Genomic DNA, 27,453 nt, shown 5'->3' on the forward strand with positions numbered 1-27,453 from the left:
CTTAAAATCGTCTCCATTCAATTCCAAATTGTTACTCCATTGCTTGACAGAACAGTGGAGAAAGCAGGACCCAGGATCTTTAACTTTATTAGCAGCTACTGAGCTCTGAGATACAAACAAATCAAAAACATTAAAGAAAAGTTGCTTAAACGGGTATATACAGATATACTACACAGAAGCAGAAGTCATGTCTTCCAACCCCAAGGCTGTCCCTGTGGGAAAGGATGGACTTAGCCAGGGGGCAAAGGAGTAGTCAGTCTCAACCACCTGGAAAGCAGTGAATTGTAACCACATGGGCACTAAAAATTGATCCAAGATCAGTTTTTGAAGTTTCCCTTAATCATAAAGTTTTCAAATGAAAACAGGTACCCCTCCTCTCCTGTAGGCATTCCAGCTCACTACCCAAGACACTTGAGTACATCTATTAAGGCAGCTGGGAGCCCACCCTAGACTTGACTGGCAGCCTCTGCCCGCCATGTGGCCTGTCCTCAGTGCTCATCACCAGAACGCGCCGGGGTGCAGGAGGGCGGGCGCGGAGCGTCTGCAGTGCTGTCCCTAGTGAGAGGGACACACAGCACTCAGAAGAAGCGAAAGGCCACGGAGGGCTCCCTGAGAATCCAGCAGAACCAAGAGAGGGCTTCAACTTTCCCCAGATAAACTCTGCAACTGGATCCAGGTGGAAGAGTGCCGTGCAGCAAGGAGCGGTGTGTGTGCCTAGCAGAGCCCAGCTCCAGGAACCGTTCCAGGGGCTTCCTGAGTCATTTTCTCTCTTCTATTCACACCAGAGTGAGCCTTCTCCCTACAACCGCCATGCAGAGGGCTTGAGCCTCACGACATAGCTGACCTTCCTGAGCTGCTCTTCCCCACGGCCCAGCTGTCTCTGGCGACTCTCCCCATGGTGCTTCATCTCACCCTCCTGTGGGATCAGCCAGGAGAGATCGTGGAGTCCCTCTGACAGAAGACAGACGAGCAAAGCTGCCAGGAGCCCACGGAGTCTCTGGCCAGAGTCTCCAGTGTTAGTCTAAGGATCAACAGAGAACTGGAAAGCAACAGAATTTGGTAGCACAGGAAGAGCGCCCCACGGAAGGGTGTGCTCAGTGATGGTTAAGATGAAACGGAATTTCATGGAGGTTCTTTGTTACAAGGAGGAACTGCTCAGTCTCCACCCCCAGAACTTGGAAGCTGCCTGGTTTAAGAGGCCTATGTTTTCTTTTTCAGCTCTTCAAATCTCCGCGAAAGATCATCGAAGTCAATGTCTTCCGATGCTGAGGAGTTGGCACCAGCAGAGGCAGCTGGTAGTGTGTCTGGCACGGATGGCAACTCTGGTAGCACGAAGTTGTCATAGTTCTCCACCGGTCTAGCAGGGGGCTTTGCAGAGGGCTCTGGCTTAGGTCTGGGACCTAATTAGGACAAGAAGTATGATGTTACAAATGCTAGAGCAATGGCACACAAGAGCCCTTAGCCAAAAAGCTAAGATGACTACAATTAATTTTTTTACCAAATTACCACTTAACGCTAAAGGTCAGTCCATTCTCAGGACAATTAACTCTACATTTTCTCTGAATTCCATCTACTACACTTTCCTATAGCAAGAAAAAAGTTTACAGGCACTCCAAGTGTGCTGCGTGAGGCCAGCTCCCTAAAGCAGCCATCTAGAGCGACGCCCTTCCACAGGGGTCTGCTCCGGTCCCACGCAGGGAAGCAGCGGTGAGAACCACTGCACAACGCTGCGTCCCTGGGAAGGAGCACTCGTCAAGGCTCGGGGGCTGGAATTTCTGTAAGTAAGAGAAATTCCTATTACTTGATGTAATCCTCTGATATGTATTTAATGTCTACATCCTCCTCCTATGTATCTATTGTATGTTTTCATTTATATCTCAAACTCCAACTTGAAGAAAATCAGAACAGTGCTTGGAACTGACTGGGAACGAACACAAGGGAACTTGGTGGGATGACAGAAGCATTCTACACCCTGACCAGGGTACCCACACACACTCGCTCGCTCTCAGACTATACACTTACCTATTTTTAATGCACATCACATCTCAATAAAACAACTGTCTCAAGGTGGCATTTAATGCATCACTTGTCGATGAGGATGTCATAACCCGTATCAGAATGCCTGGTTTGAGTTCTAGCTCCTCTGCTAATGCTGGCTCAAGGGGCTGTAAAGCAGCCGGCAGCCCATATGGGTACCAGTTCACGTCCCAGCTGCTCCACTTCTCATCTGGCTCCCTGCTGATGAACCTAGGCAAACAGTTCATGGCCCAAGGGCGTGGGCCCCTGCATCCAGGTGGAAGACCTGGAAGAAACTCCTGGCTTCAGATCAGCTCAGCTCTGGCCATTTGAGGAGTGAACAGTGGATAAATAACCTTTGTCTCTTCCTCTCTCTAAGTCTTAAAAAAAAAAAACAAATGGAGCAGCTGGGCCACCCACGTGGGATGCCAGCACCGCAGGCAGCAGTCTTACCCACCACACTACAATGCAACTCCATCCCTGATTTCACAAAGCATCATCTCTCCAGGTTTCTGGAGGTGCTGGCAGCGTGTTTTGAATCGGGTGGATGGTACATCACCATGAGTGCTTTGTAAAAACTCACTGAACGACATGTGCTTATTTCCCCTCTTTAATGTACCACTTAATTTCCAGACATAAAGTAGCAAGAATAAAAACTTGAACTAAGAATAGTAATATCACTGACAGATTCTTTGGGGCTGGGGAAAATATTTTTGTGGAAGATTCCTGAGTTTGGTTCCAGCTCCTGCCTATGGGTAGAGGATAGAATGTGTGAGCAGAAAGCCACCAATATGGACAAAATCTCTAGGGAAGGAACGCTAATAGGACAACAGCAGAGGGCTCAGTGCCGAGCCTCGAAGCTTCTCACTCAGACTCACCTACAATCTGGGAAGAAACGTTCTTATCAGCATTGATGTCATCAACCTGAAATACAAACAGCTGTGACTAGAGGAAAAGGACCAACAGTACCATGAGCCCCTGTTTTCCCAAAGCAGTTCCCCAAACGCAACAGAACCTGCTCCAATGAAACTTTCCCTCCAGCCTTTGCACTTTTCCCTACCATAGTCCAACCAGGCAGATGTTGAACTCTTAACTACCATCCAAAGAAAAAGAAAAGTCTTATCACACCATGACATTAAAAAAAACACACACACACTATACCTTCTGGGCAGAGAGAAAGCACTAAACTTCCGAATTAGCTACAAGAACCAAGTCCTCAAATACTAAGATCTTCCTCCTTCCTAGAAACAGCTGTAGGCCATGCTTCAGTGCATGCAAGACTGAAGCATAAGACAAACACAGGTCCGAGGTAAAGCACATCAGCGAGAGAAACGGAAAGAAGGCGCAGGAAGCAAGCTCAGGAACAGGAGATCATCCAAGATGAACGATTCACACAGCCAATGCTATTCACAATGTTTCCTCAGTAAAGCATCAGGTGGAAACAAAAGGCTATTACAACCACCCATGGTTCATTACCCTACTGGTTATTTAGAGCAAGTTTCAATGATGAGACTGAAAGCTACTAATTAGACACCTCTTCAGACAAAAATCTGATCACTATTCCTTTACATGAGTGTTGACGACCTATAAAACTAAGTTTTAGTTATGATATTCTAGCACCAAGACCATACCAGCTCAAAATGGTTCTCTTCCTAGCTAGTCAAAACTGGTTACATACCAGCTAAAATGCTTGTTAAGATACCCACATCCCCTAGCAGAGTGCCTGGGGGGAGACTCCCAGTACCACTTCTGATTTGTTTCCTGCTAATGTGTACCCTGAGACACATTGGGCTCTTGTCACCTGCATGCGAGAACCACCCTACATCCTGGGCTCCTGGCTTTCAACTGGCCCGGTCTAGCTATTACAAGCATTTGGGAGTGAACCAGCGAATGGCAGATCTCCGTCTCTTGGCTTTTCAAATAAAATTCACAACAAAAAGTGCCCTAGCAGGGCAGTACAACTTTCCAAGAGATCTGTAGATCCTTCCTGATTCCTGGCTTAACTGCAGACAAAGCACTGCACCCCACAATGCTATTAGCAGTCCCCATTCCCAGGCTTAAAGCAACACAAAAATCCCAACGCAAGAGCAGTGCTGGTACTAGAATTTGATTAAAACTTTGCCTTCCCTGTAGCCATTATTTGCTTTCTCTTCAGGGGAGTCACTCTCCTGTTGCTTATAAAAGAGGCCCAGGCACTTACAGATTCATACGACGGAGGAGTTGCTGGTATCTGAGGTGGATGAATATTGGGAAAGGCCTGATAAGTCCCCACAGGCAATCCATTGAAATCCGACTGCAAAAGGAGAAAGCAATATCAAAGACGCTACCTCCAACTTGCAATGTTTGAGGTTTGCATATAGGCAGGCATACATGTGTATTTTTTTAAAGCTCATTAAAAAAAAAGCCCAAAAGATGTGTGTGATCAGAAGTTTTGAAAGATGTACAGCCAAAGCCTATTCTTCAAATTATACAACCAAATATTTCAATCTCTACTAAGGAAAATTCTAACCAGACTTTCTCACTGAAAACATCTTTTCTTGTTGACAAGAGGCTCCTCTACCAGTAATGAGTGGTCATTACTCACTCTTAGATAAAGCTGTGAGTATGACAGCAACAGGTCCCAAAGATATTCGGTAAACCCACATGAAAAGGGAACACCATCTCTCTAGATCAAGGGTGGGGAACGTCCGGCCCACGCAATCACTTGTTCTGGCCCTGTCAAGGCAACCATAGGCGGAATTCAAAACTGGATACATCTATAGCAGGCTAATTTCTATGCTGAAGTACAGCCCGTGAGCGATGTTATAAATATCCACACCCCTGCTCTAGATTTCTCATTCCATTACCAAAACCAAGACTCTCTGAATCCCTACATTTTTCCCACGATGTAATCCCTAAACTAACACCAGATGTTCTCAGTGCTGAACGCTCCTCACAATCTGCAACTCCTCAGTCTATTCCCGGAGCCCGTGTGCCACGTGTGCCTGCAGGTGAATACTTACAGGTCCCTTCGGCAGTGGATATGAGAAAGGAGGATTTGGAGATGGCATGGGCATGGGCATGGGCATTGGCACTGTTCCATCAGGTCCACCCACTGGCGTGGTGAACCCACCCCCTCCTCCTCCTCCTCCTCCTCTTCCAGGGCCACCTTTCTTCACATCATCTGTAAATCCAACATCAATAAGATCTGTCTCTACCCCAGGAGGAGCTTCTGCCTGAGGGGGAAAAAAAAAAAAAAAGGCACATCCACTAGCAACCCATGTCCAAGGTCAAGCTCTCCTGGAAGCAGATTCTAAAGAGATGGTGCAATATGAAAGCAGTCTACTGGGGAGTGCTCTTGAGATGAACACCTGTTAGAAGAGAAGGAAGCTCTGGAGATGGGAGGGACCAACTGAGGCTCCTGTGACTGGAGTAAAGGGGCACAGTCCACGAATGCCGGCACCAGACACAGAGCAAGCTTTTCTCATCTGTGGAGTCGCATGAACTCCTGGTCACCAATACTCCTGGGAGCTGGGGGAGTAAATGCTTCCGTCCTGGTGTGTGCTGGGGAGGAATGGGGTCTGTGCAGCACACCAAACTATCCAGTATACCCATCCCCCTTAATGGTTTAGTGACTCCTGCGTGCTTTGTTCCCCTACACTGTAATCCTTTCAGTGAAGTGTGGAACACGGTAGGTGCCCCAGAAATGTTTTAAGGTTATGTCCAAAGCACTGAGAATGATCCACAGGGGGAGACAATTCCTTCAACTTCACCAAAATGCAGCCATAATACCATTGTATATTTGCATCAAGGCTTATAGCCTCTCGAAGTGCCTTCAGTCACTCATCTGATCTGATCTGATCGGACTGCATGCATGTCCAGTGGACAAAGGCTTCGACTTCCAAACACAATCTTCAGTTAGCGGGAAGAACATGGCTATTTTTCCATGGAGTTCACAGTACAGACTTATTTTCCTTTGTACTCCGTAACAACCTTACCATGACCACAGAGTCGGGCTCATAGGGAACATTGTAATTCTTGGCGATCTCAATCAGGTATCTCTCCACCAGGATTTTGGGAGGGGCCTCCACACTCAGTTTGTGCATTAGCTGCAAGCAGAAGATGCAGAGGGTTAACAAGCACGCAGATAACCAACCCATCCTAACCTGTCTCTCCATTTAACTTCCTTCCTCTCACTTCAATGGTAAAACTGAGGAGAAAGGAAGTTCAGAGAAGATAAATGATTTTTTTCAGTCAGAAGACACTACAGACCTGTGTCCCTCTCACACTCTCATTGCACATGACCTGGGTGTTGGTAAAAGACGGACTGCTGCTTTCCTCAGCCCACCTTCCTCCCCAGCAAACCCAAGGGGCACAAAGGGAAAGACAGGAGTCCCACAGCGTGTCACAGTCAGAGGGAGTAGGCAGGGATCAGGAGCGGACTGCACTGCCGGCCGGCCAGCCTTGTCACCGTCACCATGAAACGTGCAGCCCCAGATGCACACAGCCACGCACTGCTACCACCACAGTCACCACAGGCAATCAAGGAGCTCGCTCCAGCCACACACGGCTTCCAGTCTCCCACACGTGCTCATTACCCGGTCGTTCACAGTGCCGATCTGGTTGGTCCTGCATAACTTGCCGTATTCCTTGCTATACTTGGCACAGAGCTGATCAGCAACCTACAGAGGAAAAACATCAATAAAGGAAAATGGAAACCACTGCTCCAGAATGCTGCAAGCTTCGCCCCGTCAACAGTAAACATGCTTCTATTACAGAATTCAAAAACTCTGAAGTGTGTAAAAACCTGAAGGGGAACACAGTAAATTTTTCTGTTTATTCATCCATCTGACGAGCAGCGACTAGGTGCCATGCACTATCACAAGCATTATGATGAGCACTGCAAGTATGATGATGAACAAGTAGGCACTATTCTCTCTGTACAGTCTCGGGGGAAAACCGTAGTTACTCAGCTGTGGTCCAACTGCAGCTATGATAAGTGCCACAGGAAGGCACACCACACTGCCACCAGCATGTAGCAGGGCAATCGCATCTGATCAGATGAATCGGGAAGAGCTTCCTAATGGAAGCAATGTTTCGCTGAGATTTAAAGGACAATAAGAAATTAACTAAAGAGGGATCTGTGCTGTAGTGCAGCAGGTTCAGCTGCTGCTTGTGAGGCCCGCGTCCCACACTGGAGAGCCAGCTTGAATACCAGCTGCTCCACTCCAGATCCAGCTCCCTGCTAATGTGCCTGGGAAAGCAGCAGAAAATGACGCAAGTGCTTGGCTCCTGATGCCATGAGGCACAGGACTGGCCCAGCCCTTTCTGTTGTGGCTATCTAGAGAAGAAACTAGTGCGTGGAAGATCTTTCATTCTGTCACCCTACTTTTCAAATAAATGTTATCTTTTTGAAATTTTGGGAGGAAAAAAGTCTGTTTAAGAAACAGTTGCCTTTGGAGCCGACACTGTGGTGCAGCAGGTTAAGCCTCCACCTGCAGTGCCAGCATCCCATATAGGCACAGTTCGAGTCCCAGCTGCTCCACTTCCTATCCAGCTTCCTACTAGTGTGCCTGGGAAAGCAGAGGAAGACTGTCCAAATAACTGGGCCCCTGCACTCAAGTGCGAAACCTAGAGCAAGCTCCTGGCTTCAGCCTGGCCCAGCCCCAGCCACTGCAGCCTTTTGGGCAGTAAACCAGCAGACAGAAGATCTCTGTTTCTCTCTCTCTCTCTCTCCTTCTCTCTCTGTATTTCTGTCTTTCAAATAAATAAATAAACCTTAAAAAAAAGAAAGAAAGAAACAGTTGCCAGACAAGTATTGTGGCAGAGTAGGGTAAGGCATTGCTTGTGATGCCTACAGCCCACATTGGAGTACAAGTTCAAGTACCAGCTACTCGGCTTCCGATCCAGTTTCCTGATAATATGCTGGGAAGCAACAGATAATGGCTCAAGTACTTGAGTACCTGTCACCCATAAGGAGACCCACATGCAGTTTCTGGCTCCTAGCTTCAACCTGGCCCAGATCCAGCTCTTGGGGCCAACAGCTGAAAAGTATGTCTGTCTCTCTGCCTTTCTAATCAATAGATGAATCTTTTTAAAAAATTAAATTGCCTGGCACCGTGGCTCACTTGGTTAATCCTCCGCCTGCGGCACCAGCATCCCATATGGGCGCCGGGTTCTAGTCCTGGTTGCCCCTCTTCCAGTCCAGCTCTCTGCTGTGGCCCGGGAAGGCAGTGGAGGAAGGCCCAAGTGCTTGGGCCCCTGCACCCGCATGGGAGACCAAGAGAAAGCACCTGGCTCCTGGCTTCAGATCGGCGTAGCGCCGGCCATAGCGGCCATTTAAGGGGTGAACCAACGGAAGGAAGACCTTTCTCTCTGTCTCTCTTTCTCACTGTTTAACTCTATCTGTCATATATATATATATATATATATATATATATATATATATATATATATATAAAAGATGCCATTTCTTTCCTATTCCTCTACCCACAAATCTCAATGACTACTCACTCGACCCTATCAGAATACAGGAAGTTGGGGCCAGTGCTGTGGCGATGGCATCCCATATAGGCACCAGTTCTAGTCCCAGCTGCTCCCCTTCCAAACCAGCTCCCTGTTATGGGAAAGCAGAAGATGGCCCAAGTCCTTGTGCCCCTGCAGCCACATGGGAGACACGGAAGAAGCTCCTGGCTCCTGGCTTCGGCTCCAGCTCAGCTCGGGCCATTGCAGCTATTTTTTTAGAAAGCCTCTGCAATAAGTACCATCCAAAGCAAAAAAAAAAAGGAACTTGAAGAGAGATAAACATGACAAGAAGGAGAAAAAAATAAAGTATAGGGGCTGGCATTGTGGTAGAGCAGGTTAAGCTGCAGCTTACAATGCCCACATCCCCTGTTGGAGTGCCAGCTTCAGACCTGGCTGCTCCACTTCCAATCCAACCCCCTACTAATGAGCCTGGGAATGCAGCACAGGAGATCTGAAAGGAGTTCCTGGTTCTTGGCTTTGGGCGATGCTGCAATCATTTGGACAGTGAATAGGCGGATGGAAGATTTCTTTCAGCCTTTCAAATAAATATTTATTGAAAAGAAAAGAAGGGGGCCAGAGCTGTGGCGTTGGCATCCCATATGGGCACCGGTTCTAGTTCCGGCTGCCCCTCTTCCAATCCAGCTCTCTGCTGTGCCTGGGGAAGCAGTAGAAGAAGGTCCAAGTGCTTGGGCCCCTGTACTCGCGTGGGAGACCAGGAAGAAGCTCCTGACTCCTGGCTTCAAATCGGCACAGCTCTGGCCGTTGCAGCTGTTTGGGGAGTGAACCAGCTGATGGAAGACCTCTCTCCCTGTCTCTCCTTCTGTCTGTTAACTGTACCTGTCAGATAAGTAAAATCTTAAAAACAAAACAAAAGGACGACATTGTAGCTATGAAACCAAAACACTTGAAAAAACACAGAAGACAACATGTGGGAAGAGGGATAAGACTGAGACAACCCCCTACAAAATAAAACAGAAGGCAAAGACAGGAAACAGAAAACAATTCAGTTGAATCTGGATCCTAACAGTCAACACCTTGTCCATGTTGTGATAGAGAATCTTTTGATTAGTGTGTCTCTTCCGCCAGACCCTAAGCTACAAGAACCTGGCTGGTGTCATACACCGATCACCACCATCATCATCTCCAGTACCAACCTAGTTCATAACATCCATTCAACTAATACTTAATGAACTAATAAGGAAGTAAAACATCTGTCACTTAAATGTTAGCTTTACTGGTTTACAGCTATAGAAAGTTTTCAATCTGTAGGATGTTAAATAACAAAAATTGATGTACACAAAACTTTGCTAGTTTGTAAAACACTGCTCCACTCCATAATGAAGCCTGAAAAGTAGAAACAACAGGCTAATCCTCCGCCTTGCGGTGCCGGCACACCGGGTTCTAGTCCCGGTCGGGGCACCGATCCTGTCCCGGTTGCCCCTCTTCCAGGCCAGCTCTCTGCTGTGGCCAGGGAGTGCAGTGGAGGATGGCCCAAGTGCTTGGGCTCTGCACCCCATGGGAGACCAGGATAAGCACCTGGCTCCTGCCATCGGAACAGCGCGGTGCGCCGGCCGCAGCACGCTACCGCGGCGGCCATTGGAGGGTGAACCAACGGCAAAAGGAAGACCTTTCTCTCTGTCTCTCTCTCACTGTCCACTCTGCCTGTCCAAAAAAAAAAAAAAAAAAAAAATTTACAAAGCTTGGTTCAAAAGCAGCATACAGGGATACAAGACACCTGACCCAATAAGCAGGAACAACTTACATCAATCTTGCCACTAACATGAAGGCCTGCAAACATAACTGAGCAGGCTGTACTCACTATTTTCAACTCGGCCACTTCTGACTGGAGTCGAGGAGCAGCCCAGATCAGTGTGGACACAGATTCTGCCAGACCAGGATCAAGCTCCCTGATTGAAAAAAAAGGGGGGTGGAAGGGACTTAAGTTCTTTAAAACAAAACTCTACTTTTTATGTCACACACTCATTAGTATCTAAAGCTATTTCACAAATCTCACTGGATTTTCACAACAGTTCTATACTTGACAGCCATTTTTACCTATTTTACCCTATTTTACTTAGAGGGAACCTCAAACTAAGGAATAAGCCTAGGACAAATGCTGTGGTGCGGCAGGTTAACACCCTGGCCTGAAGCGCTGGCTTTCCATATGGGCGCCGGTTTGAGAACTGGCTGCTTCACTTCCGATCCAGCTATCTGCTATGGCCTGGGAAAGCAGCAGAAGATGGCCCAAGTCCTTGGGCCCCTGCACTGCATGGGAGACCCAGAGGAAGCTCCTGGCTTCGGATCGGCACAGCTCCAGCTGTTGCAGCCAACTGGGGAGTGAACCATCAGATGGAAGACCTCTCTCTCTCTCTGCCTCTCCTCTCTCTGTGCAACTCTTTCAATTATATAAATAAATCTTAAAAAAAAAAAAAAAAAAAAAAAAAAAGGAATGAGCCCAAGTCCACAAAGTTAGGAAATGGTGGAAGCCAAGACTCAAATTCAAACTCAGGCCTCTTGATTTCAGACACTATCTACATGGAGACCGCACCTTCAAATGACTGGGAGGAAACAGTCCCTGGGCACACCAGGGTCCCTCAGTGCTAGTCCCTGCATAAAGAAATGACCGATGTTATTCCATCTCAAATTCCAAAGGTAACTTAGTTTTTGATTCAAAATATCTTACTTCATGGACTGGATGAGGCCAAACCGCGCCAGCAGCAGGTCACAGTACAGCTCCAGGATCTCCATGGCCTCCACCAGGTAGTCTTCCCGGATTATGTGCTCCACGCGGATCCGGGCTCGCTCATCCTTCCCAGCAGCCAGGTAGTCAGCGATCTCCTTCCTTGCTTTCTGGGCCAGTTCCGCTGGGACAGAAACCCCACTCCCGTCACACAGCAGCAGTGCTCTGCGACCTGGCCTGCGGGCAGACTGCTACCCCAACAGACAGAACTCAGAGTTTCACTAATAATCGGCTCTGTTTTTTCTGTCACTCTGTCCAGGAGAGGACTCCTCACAGTACAGTCTGAGGGTTCCAACTTAGGAGTCACGGTACCGGTTCTAAAACACAGTGTACAGCCATCCCTCATTAGCCACAGGAGTTGGTTCCAGGGCCCCCCGCCCCGGAAACCAAAATCTATAGATGCTCAATTCCTTATTTTGGTGCAAACACTTTTTTTCCATAATATATAGAAAATGTACATTAAGAAAAAACTATGCATGAATTTCAAAATGCTTCTTTTGCACCAAAATAAACTGTCACTTTTAATTCCATCTTTTCATAAACTTTTGGAAGTACCCATGTATAAACTAACATATGTGCATAAAAAACCCATGACACCATATCCTACATACTTTAAATCTGATCTCTAGATCTTATAATACCTACCACAACATAAATGCTTAACAAATAGTTGTTATAATGTATTATCTAGGGGAAACAGATAAGAAAAAAGTCTGTGCATGTTCAGTACAAATGTAGTTTGTTTTTCCCAAATATTTTCAGTCCATAGTTGGTTCAACAGTTAAGTACACGTTGCTTTTGCTACAACAAAGTGGCTCAGTCTAGCTAGCTACAAAAGGCGAGATTCCCGAGACATCACAGTAGTAGCTGGCGAAAGCCTGTTACTGGGGTGCTAGCACCCAGACGCCTGTGGAAAAGAAAAAGGCTTGGTAGTCACATACTACTCACTTTTTTTTTTCTCCAATAGTTTCAGACGATTTATGACTAATCTCAAATTGACTCGTAAACGCTCAGCTTTAAATCCAGAACCCAGCATGCTGTGCTGTTCCTCCTGGAAAAATCAGAAGCACAACCACATTTTCAGGTCAAAACAAGTTCATTAACTGACACACTTAGAGGTGGATTAGTGGAGACAACAAACCTAGTGCAGAGGTTCTGACTAGAGAAGGATAATCCTGGAAGCAGGATCAACAAGAAGGCTCCTGATGTAGGCCAGAAAACACACAGTAAAGCTTAGACCAGGGTGCCTATCTGTGGCAGTGCTGGAGGCAAATGGATCTGAAATCTGTTTTGAAGGCAGAACTGAGAACTTCATGACAAATGAGTATCCAGGTACTGGGTGGGCACAGAGAGAGGAAAACAAGAAGAAACCTCCTGCTTCTAACAAAAATCTCAACATGGTAGTGACCAGAAAAGAATATCTTTTTTTAAAAGATTTATTTATTTATGTGAAAGGCAGAGATACAGAGAGAGGAGAGAAAGAAAAAGAGATCTTTCATTTATGGTTTACTCCCCAAATGGCCTCAATGGTGGGGGCTGGGCCAGGCTGAAGCCAAGAGCCAGGAGCTTCATCCAGGTATCCCACATGGGGCAGGGGTCCAGGAACTTGGGCCATCTTCCACTGCTTTCTCAGATGCATTAGCAGGGAGCTGGATGGGAAGCAGAGCAGCCAGGACTCAAACTGGCACCCTTATGGGATGCTGACACTGCAGACAGAGGTGTAACCTTCTATGCTACAGCACTGGCCCCAGAAAAGATGACCAAACTTAGATCCATTCAAAGATACTCTTATCTGCTTGTGGCCACCACAGGGCACAGCAGGTAAGGCTGCCACCTACATTACATATGGGGGCCAGTTGAGTCCTGGCTGCTCCACTTCCCATCCAGCTCCCTGCAAATGTGCCTGAAAAAGTAGCAGAAGATGGCCCAAGTCCTTGGGCCTCTGCACCCACATGGGAGACCTGGAAGAAGCTCCTGGCTCAGCTCCAGCTGCTGTGGCAGTTTGGGGAGTGAACCAGCAGGTGGAAGACCTCCCTCCCTCCCCAGCTCCTCTCTATCCCACCCTCCCTCCCTCTCTCCTTCCCCCCCCCCCCCCCAGCTGCTGTGGCAGTTTGGGGAGTGAACCAGCAGGTGGAAGACTTCTCTTCTCCTCTCTCTCTCTCCCTCTCTCTCTCTCTCTCTCTCTCTGTAACTCTGCCTTTCAAATAAAAAAATCTTAAAAAAAAAAAGTCAGTTTGATACAGAATTCCACTCCTAGGAACCTAACTAACCTAAGGAAACAATCAGAGATTCGTGTGCAGATTTTTATATGAAAACATTTATCACCCCAAAATTGTAATAACTAATATATGAACAATGAACTATCATTGCCTGGTAAACAAACTGTAGAGATATTTATGATACAATTTTACATAAGCATTAAAACATTTTTAAACAACATTTACTAGAATGACAAAATTAATGATATGTAGTTAGAAAGCAAAACCAATTTATAAATATAACTCAAATTCTGAAAAGCACCTATGACTAGACAAACACTAGGCTTTAAAAAGGGGGGTAGGGAATTATTTGGCACAGCAGCTAAGATGCCTGTATTCGTTATCAGAGTGACTGGGTTCAAGTCCTGGCTCTGCTTCTGATTCCAGTTTCCTATTAATACACACCCTGGGTGGCAGCAGGTAGGGCTTAAGTACTTGGATCCCTGCCATCCATGTGGGAGACCTAAATGGAATTCTAGGCTCCTAGCTTCAGCCTGGTTGAACACAGGCTGTTACAGGCATGTAGGGAGGAAACCAGTGGATGGAAGGTCTTTTCCTGTATCTCTTTCTGCCTTTCAAATAATTGATAATAAATTAAAAGAAAGCAAATTCAGCCGCGACTAGATGTCAACTTTGACTCTAAGGAATATGGACTAACATTAAAGCTAATGACAAATCCAAGCCTACCTCGGAAAGCATTTGATTTGGAATGTCTATCAAAAGCCAAAGAATAACAAATTCATTTCCTCCCTTGGAATGCAAAAGATTGGTGTGGCATGGTGGGTAAAGCCGCCTGCAGTGCCAGCATCCCATATGGGCGCCGGTTCAAGTCTCGGCTGTTCCAATTCCGATCCAGCACTCTGCTATGGCCCGGGAAAGCAGCAGAAGATGGCCCAAGTGCTTGGGCCCCTGTACCCACTTAGGAGACCTGGAGGAAGCTCCTGGCTCCTGGCTTTGGATCGGCGCAGCTCCCACCATTGAGGCCATCTGGGAAGTGAACCAGCAGTTGGAAGATCTCTCTCTCTCCCTCTCTGCAACTTGGCCTCTCAAATAAACAAACTTTTTTTTTTTTTTAAAATAAAAGTTCATTGAAGGGCCAGCGCTGTATACTAGTAGGCTAAGCCTCCACCTGCAGAGCTGCCAACCTACATGGGTGCCTGTTCATGTTCCGGCTGCTCCTCTTCTGATCCAGGTTTCTCTACGATGGCCTGGGAAAGCAGTAGAAGATGGCCCAAGTGCTTGAGCCCCTGTACCAGCATAGGAGATCCAGAACAAACTCCTGGCTCCTGGCTTCAGAATGGCCCTGCTCCAGCCATTGTGGCCATTTGGGGGGGATGAACCAGCAGATCAAAGACCTCTGTCTCTCCCCCTCTCTGTCTGTAACTCTACCTCTCAAATAATTAATAAATAAGGGGCTGGCTCTGTGGCATAGTGGGTAGAGCTACTGCCTGCAATGCACAGTATCCCACTGTTCAAGTCCTAGCTGCTCTACTTCCAATCCTGCTCTCTGCTATGGCCTGGGAGAGCAGAAGATGACCCAAATCCTGGGCCCCTGCATTTGCGTGGGAGACCCAGAAGAACCTCCTGTCTCCTGGCTTCAAATTGGCCCAGCTCTTGCTGTTGCAGCCTCTCGACCTCTGCCTCTCTGTAACAAATAAATATTTTAAAAATAATAATAATAGAGGGCAGCACTGTGGCATAGCAGGTAAAGTTGCCACCTGCAGTGTTGGCATCCCAAATGGGTGCCAGTTCAAGTCCCAGCTGCTCTACTTCTATACCTGCTCTCTGCTATAGCCTGGGAAAGCAGTAGAAGATGGCCAAAGTCCTTGGCCCCTGCACCCGTGTGGGAGACCCAGAAGAAGCTCCTGGCTCCTGGCTTCAGATCAGCACAGCTCCAGCCATTGTGGCCAACTGGGGAGTAAACCAGCGCATGGAAGACCTCTCTCTCTCTGCCTCTCCTTCTCTCTCTGTGTGTAACTCTGACTTTCAAATAAATAAATAAATCTTAAACAATAATAATAATAAATAAAATCTTTTTTAAAAGTTCACTGAAAATGCCTGTTACAAAAAACTATGGATTTAGCCCGCGCTGTGGCTTAACAGGCTAATCCTCCACCTTGCGGCGCCGGCACACTGGGTTCTAGTCCCGGTTGGGGCGCCGGATTCTATCCCGGTTGCCCCTCTTCCAAGCCAGCTCTCTGCTATGGCCCGGGAAGGCAGTGGAGGATGGCCCAAGTGCTTGGGCCCTGCACCCACATGGGAGACCAGGAGAAGCACCTGACTCCTGGCTTCGGATCAGCGCAATGCGCCGGCTGCAGCGGCCATTGGAGGGTGAACCAATGGCAAAAAGGAAGACCTTTCTCTCTGTCTCTCTCTCTCACTATCCACTCTGCCTGTCAAACAAAGAAAAAAAAAAAACAACTATGGATTTAAACTTTTCATCAAAATAAATTCATACTAATTTATTAGTAAAGTGTCTGGAAAGGACCCAGTTTGAGACACTAAGAAAGATAACAAACATCAGTTTGAAAAAAATCCACTATGAAATCAACATGAATTCTGCTAAACTTGGACCAAGAACAAACACCAAGTTTACGGTGACACTTGGGTGGAAGAACGGTAAAATCACTAGTGCTTTACAAAAAGTTTATGGGGTCCGGGCCGGCGCTGTGACGCAGCAGATTAACGCCCTGGCCTGAAGCTCCGGCACCCCATATGGGTGCCGGTTTGAGACCCGGCTTCTCCACTTCCAGTCCAGCTCTCTGCTATGGCCTGGGAAAGCAGAAGATGGCCCATGTCCTTGGGCCCCTGTACCTGCACGGGACACCCAGAAGAAACTCCTGGCTCTTGGCTTCGGATCGGCACAGCTCTGGCCGCTGCACATTGCAGCCAACTGGGGAGTGAACCATCGGATGGAAGACCTCTCTCTCTGTGTGTGTGTGTGTGTGTGTAACTCTGCCTTTCAAATATATAAATAAATCTTTAAAAAAATAAAAAAATGTTTTGAAACTATCATCACATCAGTACGAATATAAAAGAATATTTTTATAGTGGACAAGCAATAGGCCTTTTAAGGACGAAGTTAAATTACTGTACATGACAAAAGACTTAAGCTGTAAGTCAAAAGGTAAACACTATTTGAGTAAAAATCTGCAACAGATTATTAATACAATAGCGATGATGACTGTGTCAAGAAGCAGGTGCATTCTCAAACTCCTGATGTGAATGTAAAGTGGTACAACTTTTCTGAAGGGCACTCTTTCAAATTATAGCTATCTTGAAGAATAATTAATACGTCTGTAAAGAGGAATGTACGGCCGGCGCCGTGGCTCAACAGGCTAATCCTCTGCCTTGCGGCGCCGGCACACCGGGTTCTAGTCCCGGTTGGGGCGCCGGATTCTATCCCGGTTGCCCCTCTTCCAGGCCAGCTCTCTGCTATGGCCCGGGAAGGCAGTGGAGGATGGCCCAAGTGCTTGGCCCTGCACCCGCATGGGAGACCAGGAGAAGCACCTGGCTCCTGCCTTCGGATCAGCGCGATGAGCCGGCCACAGCGGCCATTGGAGGGTGAACCAACGGCAAAAAGGAAGACCTTTCTGTCTCTCTCTCTCACTATCCATTCTGCCTGTCAAAAAAAAAAAAAAAAAAAAAAAAGAGGAATGTACACGAATGAAATAATCCAAATTCCAACAATTAGGAACTCATTAAATTAAGACACATGTATTTTGGAGCCGGTGTTGTGGCACACCAAGTTAAGCCACTGACTGCAATGCAATGCTGGCATCCCAAATAGGCACCAATTCAAATCCCAGCTGCTCCACTTCCGATCCAGCTCCCTGCTAGTAAGCACAGGAAAGCAGCAGAACGTGGCCCAAATGCTTAGGCCCCTGCCACCTATGTGGGAGACCTGAATGGAATTCTGGGCTCCTGGCTTTGACCTGGCCCAGCCCTGGCGGTAATAGCCATTTGGAGTGTGAAACACTGGATGGAAAATCAATCTCTCTCTCTCTCTCTCTCTTCCGCCCTTCCTTCTCTGTTTCTCCAACTCTGCTTTTCAAGTAAATTAATCTTAAAATGAAAGAGGTCCATTTTATAGAATACTTGTAGTACTGTTAGAAAAAAAGAACACTAGCATTCTAAAACATGCTAGTACAGAGCAAGTATTCAAATATTTACTGAATAAATGAAATGGAAGACCTCTAAGATGTAGCTTTTTGGGGATGGCACAGTGGCATAGCAGGTAAAGCTGCCACCTGCATCCCATGTGGGCGCTTCCGATCCAACTCCCTGCTAATGGCCTGGGAAAGCAGCAAAGGACAACCCAAGTGTTTAGCCCCCTGCACCCACGTGGGAGAACCAGAAGAAGCTCCTGGCTTCTGATCAGCCCAGCTCCAGCAGTTGCAGCCATTTGGGGAGTGAGCCAGGGGTTGGAAGATCAATCAATCAATCAATCTCTCTCTTCCTCTAACTCTTTCAAATAAATAAATCTTAAAAAAAAAAAAAAAAAGATGTAGCTTTTCCTTTTGAATCAAACCATAAAACAACATATATAATATGATTTCTCTTTATATATGTATAAAATACATAGGAAAATGACCTATAAAACTACATACTGAAATTTTAATAGTTTTAACTCTGGAAAAGAAAGGATAGTTGATAGAGAACTTTAACATTTTCTCTTATATACTTCTAATTTGATGAATATTTTTAAAATGTATTCACATACAAGCATAGCTGGGTAAATGAATGTTTTTAATTTGTTAGACCCTTGCCCTTATAAGTCAAGTCTATCAAGACTTCTTACTGTATTGTAAAGATGACAAAACTCCCTCACACATTATTTAACAGCAATGACTGAAACTGGAAGTCATGGGGCTGGCATTTGGCCTACTGGTTAAGATTCTGGTTGGAACACCTGCCTTCCACATCAGAGTGTCTGGGTTCAACTTCTAGCCCCATTCTCAGAGCCAGTTTCCTGATGTACATTCCAAGAGGCATGAGATGATATCTCAAGCAGATACGTTTGTGCCACTTACACGGGAGATCTGGATGAAATTCCCAGCTCCCAGCTCCAGCCTCGCCTAGTACTGGCCATTGAGGTATTCGGGGAGTGATACAGAAAATTAGAGTTCTCTCACCACCAAATCTGAATAAAAGGGGGAAAACAGTGAATAAAGCCTTTAAGATCTGTGGGATAGTAACAGCAAAGGGTATAATATTTGTGTCAAATCCCAGAAGGATAGGAAAAAGTGTGTGGTCAAAACTACTTGAAAAATATTGGCTGTTAACTTCCAAATTTAGCAAAATCAATTTAAAATACTCAGAAAAAAAAAAAAAGAAATGCATATCCAGACTCATCATAAACTGCTGAAAACCACATAAAATTTTTAAAAATATTCAAAGCAGCATGGGAAAAAAAATCCACGCTCTAAGATAAACCACAGAGGCCAATCACAAGATGAACACAGTTGTAAAGTACTCAAATAAAAGAACTCTCAACCCAGAATTCTGTATCTAGTGAAAATGTCCCTCAGAAACGAAGAAATAGTCATGCTCAGATGAAGGAAAACAAAAGAAAATTTGTTGCCAGATCTGCTCTAACAGAATTGCCAAAGAAAGTTTTTCAGGCAGACAAAAGGAAACTTGGAAGATTAATAAGGGGAAACATTAATAAAAGAAATTACAGAAACAGTAAATATCTAGGTAAACACACAGGTGGTTCTTCCAGTCTATTCTGCTAACACTGACTAGTTTTCAATGTATTTTTGTAAAAGTCAATATAAGATAACTGTAACACAAGAAACAAGAGCAAAGGGATCTATATCATAGTAAGCTTTCTATTTTTCCCAAGAAGTGGAAAAATACCACAAGAAAATTGTGAAAGGGCAGGTATTGTGGTAGAGCAGTTAAGACACCACTTATGGGGAGCCGGCGCCGTGGTTCACTTGGTTAATCCTCTGCCTGCGGCACCGGCATCCCATATGGGTGCTGGGTTCTAGTCCTGGCTGCTCCTCTTCCAGTCTAGCTCTCTGCTGTGGCCCGGGAAGGCAGTGGAGGATGGCCCAGGTGCTTGGGCCCCTGCACCCGCATGGGAGACCAGGAGTTAGCACCTGGCTCCTGGTTTTGGATCGGCACAGCGCATGGGCCTAGTGGCCATTTGGGGGGTGAACCAACGGAAGGAAGACCTTTCTCTCTGTCTCACTAACTCTGCCTGTCAAGAAAAAAAAAGACACCACTTACAACGCCTACATTTTGTACTAGAATGGCTAAGATGGAGTACCACCTATGATACTTCTTTTCTCTTTTTTTGTTTGCTTGTTTGTTTTTTAAGATTTATTTATTCTATTTGAAAGTCAGAGTGAGAGAGAGCAGAGACACACACAGAGAGATCTTCCAACTGCTCTTCATTCCCCAGATGGCTGCCAATGGCCAGGACTGGGTCAGGCCAAAGCCAGAAGCTTCTTCCGGGCCTCGCCCATGAGTGACAAGAGTCCAAACACTTCAGCCATTTTCTGCTGCTTTTCCCAGGCCATTAGCAGGGAGCTGGATCAGAAGTGGAGCAGCCAGAACACAAACCACAGCCCATATGGATGCCAGTGTTAGAAGCAGCAGAGAGAGAAACTGCAGATGGAAGATCTCCCTCTGTTTCATCTTGTCTCTTACGTGTGTGTGTGTGTGTGTGTAAAACTGTGCCTTTCAAATAAATAAATCTCTTTTTTTAAAAAAAAGGGCAATTCACCAAGAAAATATTAACAACCCTAATTGTGAATGGACCTAACAATAGACCTTCAAAATGCAAGATGCAAAAATAGAAAGAAAAAAAAAATACATACAAATCTTAAGGCTGAGGGCCGGCTCTGTGGCACAGCGGGTTAAAGCCCTGGCCTGAAGTGCTGGCATCCCATATGGGCGCCGGTTCTAGTCCCAACTGCTCCTCTTCCAATCCAACCCTCTGCTATGGCTTGGGAAAGCAGTGAAAGATGGCCCAAGTCCTTGGGCCCCTGTACCCATGTGGGAGACCCAGAAGAAGCTCCTGGCTCCTGGCTTCAGATTGGCTCAGCTCCAGCCGGTGCAGCCATCTGAAGAATGAGCCAGCAGATAGAAGACCTCTCTCTGTCTCTATCTCTCTCTGAAACTCTTCCAAATAAATAAAATCTTTAAAAAAAAAGTTAATGGGATAACAGAATTAGAAAGTATTTAAAAAAAAAATCTTAAAGCTAGAGACTTCAACATACTTCCTTTAATAATCGATCACTCTAACAGACAGCATACCAGCATGGATACAGAAGTAGTAACACCAAGGTTGGAGCTGCGGCATAGTGGCCTAAGTCTCTGCCTGCAGCACTGGCATCCCATATGGGCGCCAGTTCCTGCCCCCGCTGCTCCTCTTCCGATCCAGCTCTCTGCGATGGCCTGGGGAAGCAGTGGAAGATGGCCCAAATCTTGGGCCCCTGCACTGCATAGAAGACCCAGAGGAAGCTGCTGGCTCCTCGCTTCAAATCAGCACAGCTTCAGCTTTTGCGGCCATTTGGGGAGTGAACCAGTGGATGGAAGACCTTTCTCTCTCTCTGCCTCTCTATAACTCAGCCTTTCAAATAAATTAGTTAATTAAAAAAAAAAAAGTAATAACACCAATGACTTACTATATCACTGACATTTACAGGACGCTTCACCCAACAGAGCAATGCAAAGGAACATTTACAAATGTGGACCAAATCCAGGCTTACAAAACAAATCTTGGGGCCAGCGCTGTGGAGTAGCAGGTAAAGGTACATCTTGCAGTGCCAGCATCCCATATGGGTGCCGGTTCAAGTCCTGGCTGCTCCACTTCTGATTGCTCTCTGCTACAGCCTGGCAAAGTAGAAGATGGCCCAAATTCTTAGGCCCTTCCACCTGCATGGGAGACTGGGAAGAAGCTCCTGGCTTCTGGCTTCAGATCGGCTCAGCTCCAGCCCTTGCAGACATCTGGGGATTGAACCAGTGGATGGAAGACCTTTCCCTCTGTCTCTACCTCTCTCTGTAACTCTCTTTCAAATAAATAAAATAAATCTTAAAAAAATATTTTATTTATCTTACCAATTTCAGGAATAATAACCTAAAAGCTAATAAATATTCTGGTCAACATTTATTGTTTATAAATACTCTGGGTGTGTATGTGGTGGGTATGTTCATAAACACATCTATATATGTAAATATATTATATACATACCATATTGATACTCAAACTTAATTTTAAATTCTTTTACAATTCAGAAGTCATTCTAAGATCACTTCATGCTTCAACACCCATTACTCATTTTCTCATTAAACATTTGTTAATGGCTATTCTATCAGGCACTGTACTATGCCACTCTAGATAAGACATCCAAGGAGCTCACAATCTAATGGGGCTGACATGAAAACTACAAGACAAGTAAACAACTGCACCTTAAATTCCAAAACAGGAATACGGACCAGTGATTGTAGGACTAGTCCTCAGTATTTGACCTTGTTTACAATACTCTACTTCTATTATCATAACACCATTATTCTTACTAGAATCACAATGGGTCAGCAAAAAAAAAAAAAAAGTTGATTTGAAAGGCAGACCAATAGACAGAGAGGGAAAGACAGACACACACAGAGAGAGAGAGAGAGAGAGAGAGAGAGAGAGAGAGAAAGATCTTCCCATCTACGGGTTCACTCCTCAAAGGTCCTCAATAGCCAGGCTGGGCCAGGCTGGAGCCAGGAGCCATGAACTCCACACTGGTCTTCCACATGGGTAGCAGGGGCTCAAGTGCTAGGGCCACCTTCCACCGCCTTCTAGACCCACTAGCAGGCAGCTGACAGGAAGCACAGCAGCAGGGACTGGGACCTGCGCTCGATATGGATGCTGCAAGCAGTGGCTTAAACGGCTGAGCCACGACACCAGCCCCTCGTGTGCCCTTCTTGGCTCCTTCCAATTCCTCACTTTACTTCAATCCTCAACACTGCCACAAGAAACCCATCCAGACCCTCTTTGATCACTCAGCTCCCTGAGCCTTTTGGAGATAGCTAATGTCTCCATTCTAAATAAAAGGTGAAATGGATTGTCCTTCAGCCCAGTTTATCTGGGGAGAAAAACTACTACCAAAGGTAGGGATTCAGCTCTATTCAAAGTAACTGAAAACAGCAAAAAGGTAAGATGTCCCAAGGGATGAGCTTTAGCGTCTGCAGCTCTAAAACTTCCAAGCGGGGAGGGGAGTGAGCAGTCAACAGTGGCTACAGAAATATTCTGCAACACACACAGAAACTTCTGATTTGAAACATATGATTTATTCCAGATACTTTTTCTTATACACTGATAACACATCTAGTACGATCTAGTACATCTAGTAGATATGAAGATGCGACGTAAGAACTGAAACACACAACCTGGCGCCAGAAGACATTTCCAAACACTGTACACATCCCTTAAAATCACTTAATGTCCGAGCTGCCGGAAGTTAATTGTATTTTCACAAAATTGTGATCAAATCTCTACTAGTCAAGATGGGAAATCTAATGAAAAACTACCAGACCGGCAGCAGAATCGCACACAACTCACAAGAAAGCAGACTTCTCAACTCAGAAACCACCAAGACAAAAGCTATCAACACTGGAATGGACAGGGAATATTAAAGAATTTTATCTTGTTTCTCAAATTAACATAAAAATAAGGTAGAAAATGCACTGGCATACTTTTTATCAACAGTTTTTCTTTTTTAAAAAAATTATTTATTTGAAAGACAGAATTACAGGGAGAAGGAAAGAGAGAGAGACAGTCTTTCATCCACTGGTTCACTCTCCAAATGGTGGTAAGGCTGCAGCTGAGCTGATCTGAAGCCAGGAGCCAGGATCTCATTCCAGGTCTCCCACTTGGGTGCAGGGGCCCACTGCTTTCCCAAGCACATTAGCAGGGAGCTGGATAGGAAGTGGAGCGCCAGCCCCCCAAAAGGCATTTTTTACAAAGCGTATTCATGGACTTTAAGCACTATTAAACCCTTCTATCACTTACCATCATAGTAGAGTTTAAATTCTTATTTTAGGGACCTGCATTGTGGCACAGCAGGTAAAGCTACCGCCTGCGAAACCATCATCCCATCATGTGTACCAGTTCAAGCCCCAGCTACTCCACTTCCAATCCAGCTCCCTGCTAATGGCCTGAAAAAGCAGCAGAAGGTGAACCAGGTGCTTGGACCCCTGTCACTCACATGGGAGACCCAGAAGAACCTCCTGGTTCCTGGCTTAAGCCTGGCCCAGCCCTGGCCATTGTGTCTACTTGGGGAGTGAACGAGTGAAAAAAGCTCTGTCTCTCCCTCTCTCATTCTGCCTTTCAAATAAATCTTTAAAAATATATATATATTACTTATTTTATGGCTGCCTAACATTCCACTAATAATTTTACTAACTCCCCAAACTTCTGACATAATAATGCTGAAATTTTTCTTGTACTTGAAATGATTTCTTTAGAATACACTTTTTTTTTTTTTTTTAAAGATTTATCTGAAAGGCAGAGGCAGAGAAAGAAAGAGAGAGAGAGAGAGAGAGAGGTCTTCCAACTACTGGTTCACTCCTCAGATGACAACAGGAGTTGTGCTGATCTGAAGCCAGAAGCTTCTTCCGGTCTCCCACATGGGTGCAGGGCCCCAAGGACTTGGGCCATCTTCTACTGCTTTCCCAGGCCATAGCAGAGAGCTGGATGGGAAGTGGAGCAGCCGGGACTCACCAACGGCCATATGGGATGCGGTGCTGCAGGCTGGGGCTTTAACCCACTGCACGTGCCGGCCCCTAGAAAACAGCTTTTAACTAAGCAGACCATAAGCTGGGATTCCAGACTTCCTGATCATGTGGAAGCACAGAAGTGCAGGAACAAAGAGGGAGAATGAAAAATCATTTGGACAAAAAAGTAACACTACTTTAAAGGCAAGAAGACTCGGGGATGAATGCCTGACCAGGGACTAAGCAGCTGCCTGGGATGCTCACAGCCCCCGCGTGCTGGGTTCAAGTCTCAGCTCTGCTGCTTTTTTTTTTTTTTTTTTTTTTTTTTGACAGGCAGAGTGGATAGTGAGAAAGAGACAGGGAGAAAGGTCTTCCTTTTTGCCATTGGTTCACCCTCCAATGGCCGCTGCAGCCGGTGCATCTCGCTGATCCGATGGCAGGAGCCAGGTGCTTCTCCTGGTCTCCCATGCGGGTGCAGGGCCCAAGCACTTGGGCCATCCTCCACTGCCTTCCCGGGCCATAGCAGAGAGCTGGCCTGGAAGAGGGGCAACCGGGATAGAATCCGGCGCCCCAACCGGGACTAGAACCCGGTGTGCCGGCGCCGCAAGGCGGAGGATTAGCCTGCTGAGCCATGGCGCCGGCCTCAGCTCTGCTTCTGATCCCAGCTTTCTACAGCCTGGGAGGCAGCAGGTGACGGCTCCGGGCTTCAGTGTGGCGCAGCCCTGGCTGTTGCTAGCATCTGGGGAGTGAACCAATGGATGCAAGATTATCTCTTTCTCTGCCGACCTTTCAAATAATGGAAACAAAATATTAAGGTGAGATTAAAGAAAGTGGATGATTTTACGATGTGGTGCCAACACTGACGTATCAACACACTCTTCTGTCTGCTAAGAACTGTTACCAAGCCCTCCTCCTCCTGCACATGTGGTTCTGAGGAAGCCGAAGAAGTTTCCCTACAATCTTGGTTTGCAGGTACCAGAGTCAAAAGGTATCCACTTGGGGATGGGGAGGGAGACATACATAAATACAAGATAATTATTACTTTACTAAATTTAAAACATGCAGGGGCCGGCGCTGTGGCAAAGCAGCTGACTGCAGTGCAGGCATCCCACATGGGCTTCAGATCAGTACAGCTCTGGCCTCTGTGGCCAACTGGGGAGTGAACCAGCGGATGGAAGACCTCTCTCTCTCTGTGTAACTCTTTCAAAAATAAATAAATAAATCTTTAAAAAAAAAAATCGGATGGACGACACCCCCCGCCCCGCCCCATCTGTAAATCTGATTTTCAAATAAACACATAAATCTTTTAAAATAAATAAATAAAAAAGACCTACGTAATGATAAGTGTGCTGAAACAAGACTGGCCATAAGTAAACCATTTAGGAAGCTGGCTAAGGAAGGAATTCATTATACTCTTTTGTCTGAAGTCTCCCGTAGTAAAAAGTCAAAAAGTAATAAATACATGGGTATAATAATAAAAAAAAAAAATACATTCATCCCAAAGAGCTGCTTAAGAGCAGGCGTTAAACTTGGTGCCACGGAGAAGGAGGGTGGCTGTCTTCCCGGGTCTGACGGGTCAAAGGCCGGCAGGTGAGTTCCAAGGCCGCACCTCCAGCACCCGGAGGGAGCGCCGCCAACACAAAGGAGCGGGCAGGGGCGCCCACCGCCTACTCGGGCGTCCGCGGAGGCGGGCAGGGGCTGCGGCTGGCCTCAGCGACCACAGCGGTCATTCTGCGGGTGCCCGGCCTCGGGGCCGTCAGCCTCCCGCGGCACTGGGGACACCTCCCAGGGCCTCGCTCCGGCCCAGGCCAAGGCTAGAGAGGCGGCTGGCCAGGGAGGGCCAAAGCGAAAAGTGTGGTGGCCACGCGGATGCAGGAGCAGCTGTCGCCAGGCAGCTCCCGGCCCGCCACGCCCCCACCGCAGGCCCCGCCGGGGTCCCTCGGGCCTGCCCTCCGGCCCGAACCCCACTTCCAGGATCCTTCCTTCTCTCATCTGCCGAATCCAGGGCGGTGTGAACCCCGGGTCCTGCTAAATCCAGGGCGCAGAACGAAGGGGCAGCCGAGACGCTTGACGCTGAGGATGCCACACTCACCTGGCCGAATCCAGGCGTGAACCCTGCAGCCACGGCCTTCGGAAACACAGAACAGGATCCAAAATGGCTGCCCCTCGGCCTCAGCACAGCCAGCCCGGGCGGAGGGATCCAAAGAGCCGAACTAGCCACGCCTTCCTGTCCAGAGATTGGCTGCGCGCCCGCCGCTGCCGGAACCCCTGCGCTGAGGGCTTCCCGGCTCCCTCCTGGGGCACCCTTCGGCGCAGGCGCGGCCGGGGACTACTTCCCGCGGCGGAGGCGCGGACCGTGATGGGCGGGAGGTCGCGCCCACTGAGTCACCTGCTGCGGGCGCGGCCTGGACTTCATCCTGGGCTCGGGGAGCCGGTGGTGTCTGCTCAGCCACCCAGCTCGGCTACTACCTCGCAGACGCCTGGAGTGCCCTCTTGAGATGCATTCCCGTTCTGGCTCAGTCTCCACCGGCCCTGGGGGGCTTCGCCCGAGGCCGGCTTTCTGGCGACCCCGGGGCGGAGCCGGCCGTTCTCCGTGCCCCGGTCGCTGGGTTTCCGCCTTGCGGACTCTGAGTCACCCACCCCGCCTCGACGCCGAGCCTGATGACCCTTTCGCCAGACTCTCTCCAGCCTGTGGTATTGAAGCCAGCGAACGTTTCCTCGGCTAAAGACGGGTTCTCTTTTCTGGGCTTAGCGTGGGAAGGGGCTCCCCGGGTCCTAGGCTTCCCGCCCCCTTGCTGCACGGAGAGCGACATCGTGATTTGCCGAGTTCTACCGGGGCAGCCCTTGGCTGAGGACGGAGGGAGCCACGCGTTCCCTGAGGTTTACGTGGATCTACAAATACTGTGTGTTGATCACCATTTGCATTTCGAAATAAAACCAGGTTCTAGAGCCTCAAAATACTATCCGGTTCCTGTAAAGTGTGTGGATTTTCTTCCCAGTGAATACATGTATAAAGTTGTCAATTCTGGTGCAAAATAATAGCGAAATAAAAAAATAATAAGTGAGCGGAGCGCTCTAAAGCGCCCGCGAGACGGCACCCAGCATGTGTGTGTGCGTGTGTGCACCTTGTTGAGGCGCGCGCGTGTGTGCACCTTGTTGAGTGTGTGTGCACCTTGTTGAGGTGCTCCCTCAGAAACCGATTGTGGAAGACGCTTGTGA

General features: G+C 47.2%; 1 protein-coding gene across 1 annotated transcript; it reads right to left on the reverse strand.

Annotated features, from left to right (window-relative positions):
* Positions 1 to 67: 67 nt before the first annotated feature.
* IST1 (IST1 factor associated with ESCRT-III) lies at positions 68 to 26,499 on the reverse strand. Its single transcript, XM_062177996.1, has 10 exons — positions 26,327 to 26,499; positions 12,209 to 12,311; positions 11,204 to 11,384; positions 10,340 to 10,427; positions 6,594 to 6,677; positions 5,994 to 6,104; positions 5,019 to 5,231; positions 4,217 to 4,309; positions 2,895 to 2,940; positions 68 to 1,400 (listed from the first exon to the last, which is right to left on the reverse strand). Exons 2-10 carry the CDS (start codon positions 12,294 to 12,296, stop codon positions 1,201 to 1,203), a joined length of 1,104 nt encoding a protein of 367 aa, XP_062033980.1. The 5' UTR covers positions 12,297 to 12,311; positions 26,327 to 26,499; the 3' UTR covers positions 68 to 1,200.
* Positions 26,500 to 27,453: the final 954 nt, after the last annotated feature.

This window comes from Lepus europaeus, chromosome 19 (genome assembly GCF_033115175.1).
Source record: "Lepus europaeus isolate LE1 chromosome 19, mLepTim1.pri, whole genome shotgun sequence".
NCBI classification, from domain to species: domain Eukaryota; kingdom Metazoa; phylum Chordata; class Mammalia; order Lagomorpha; family Leporidae; genus Lepus; species Lepus europaeus.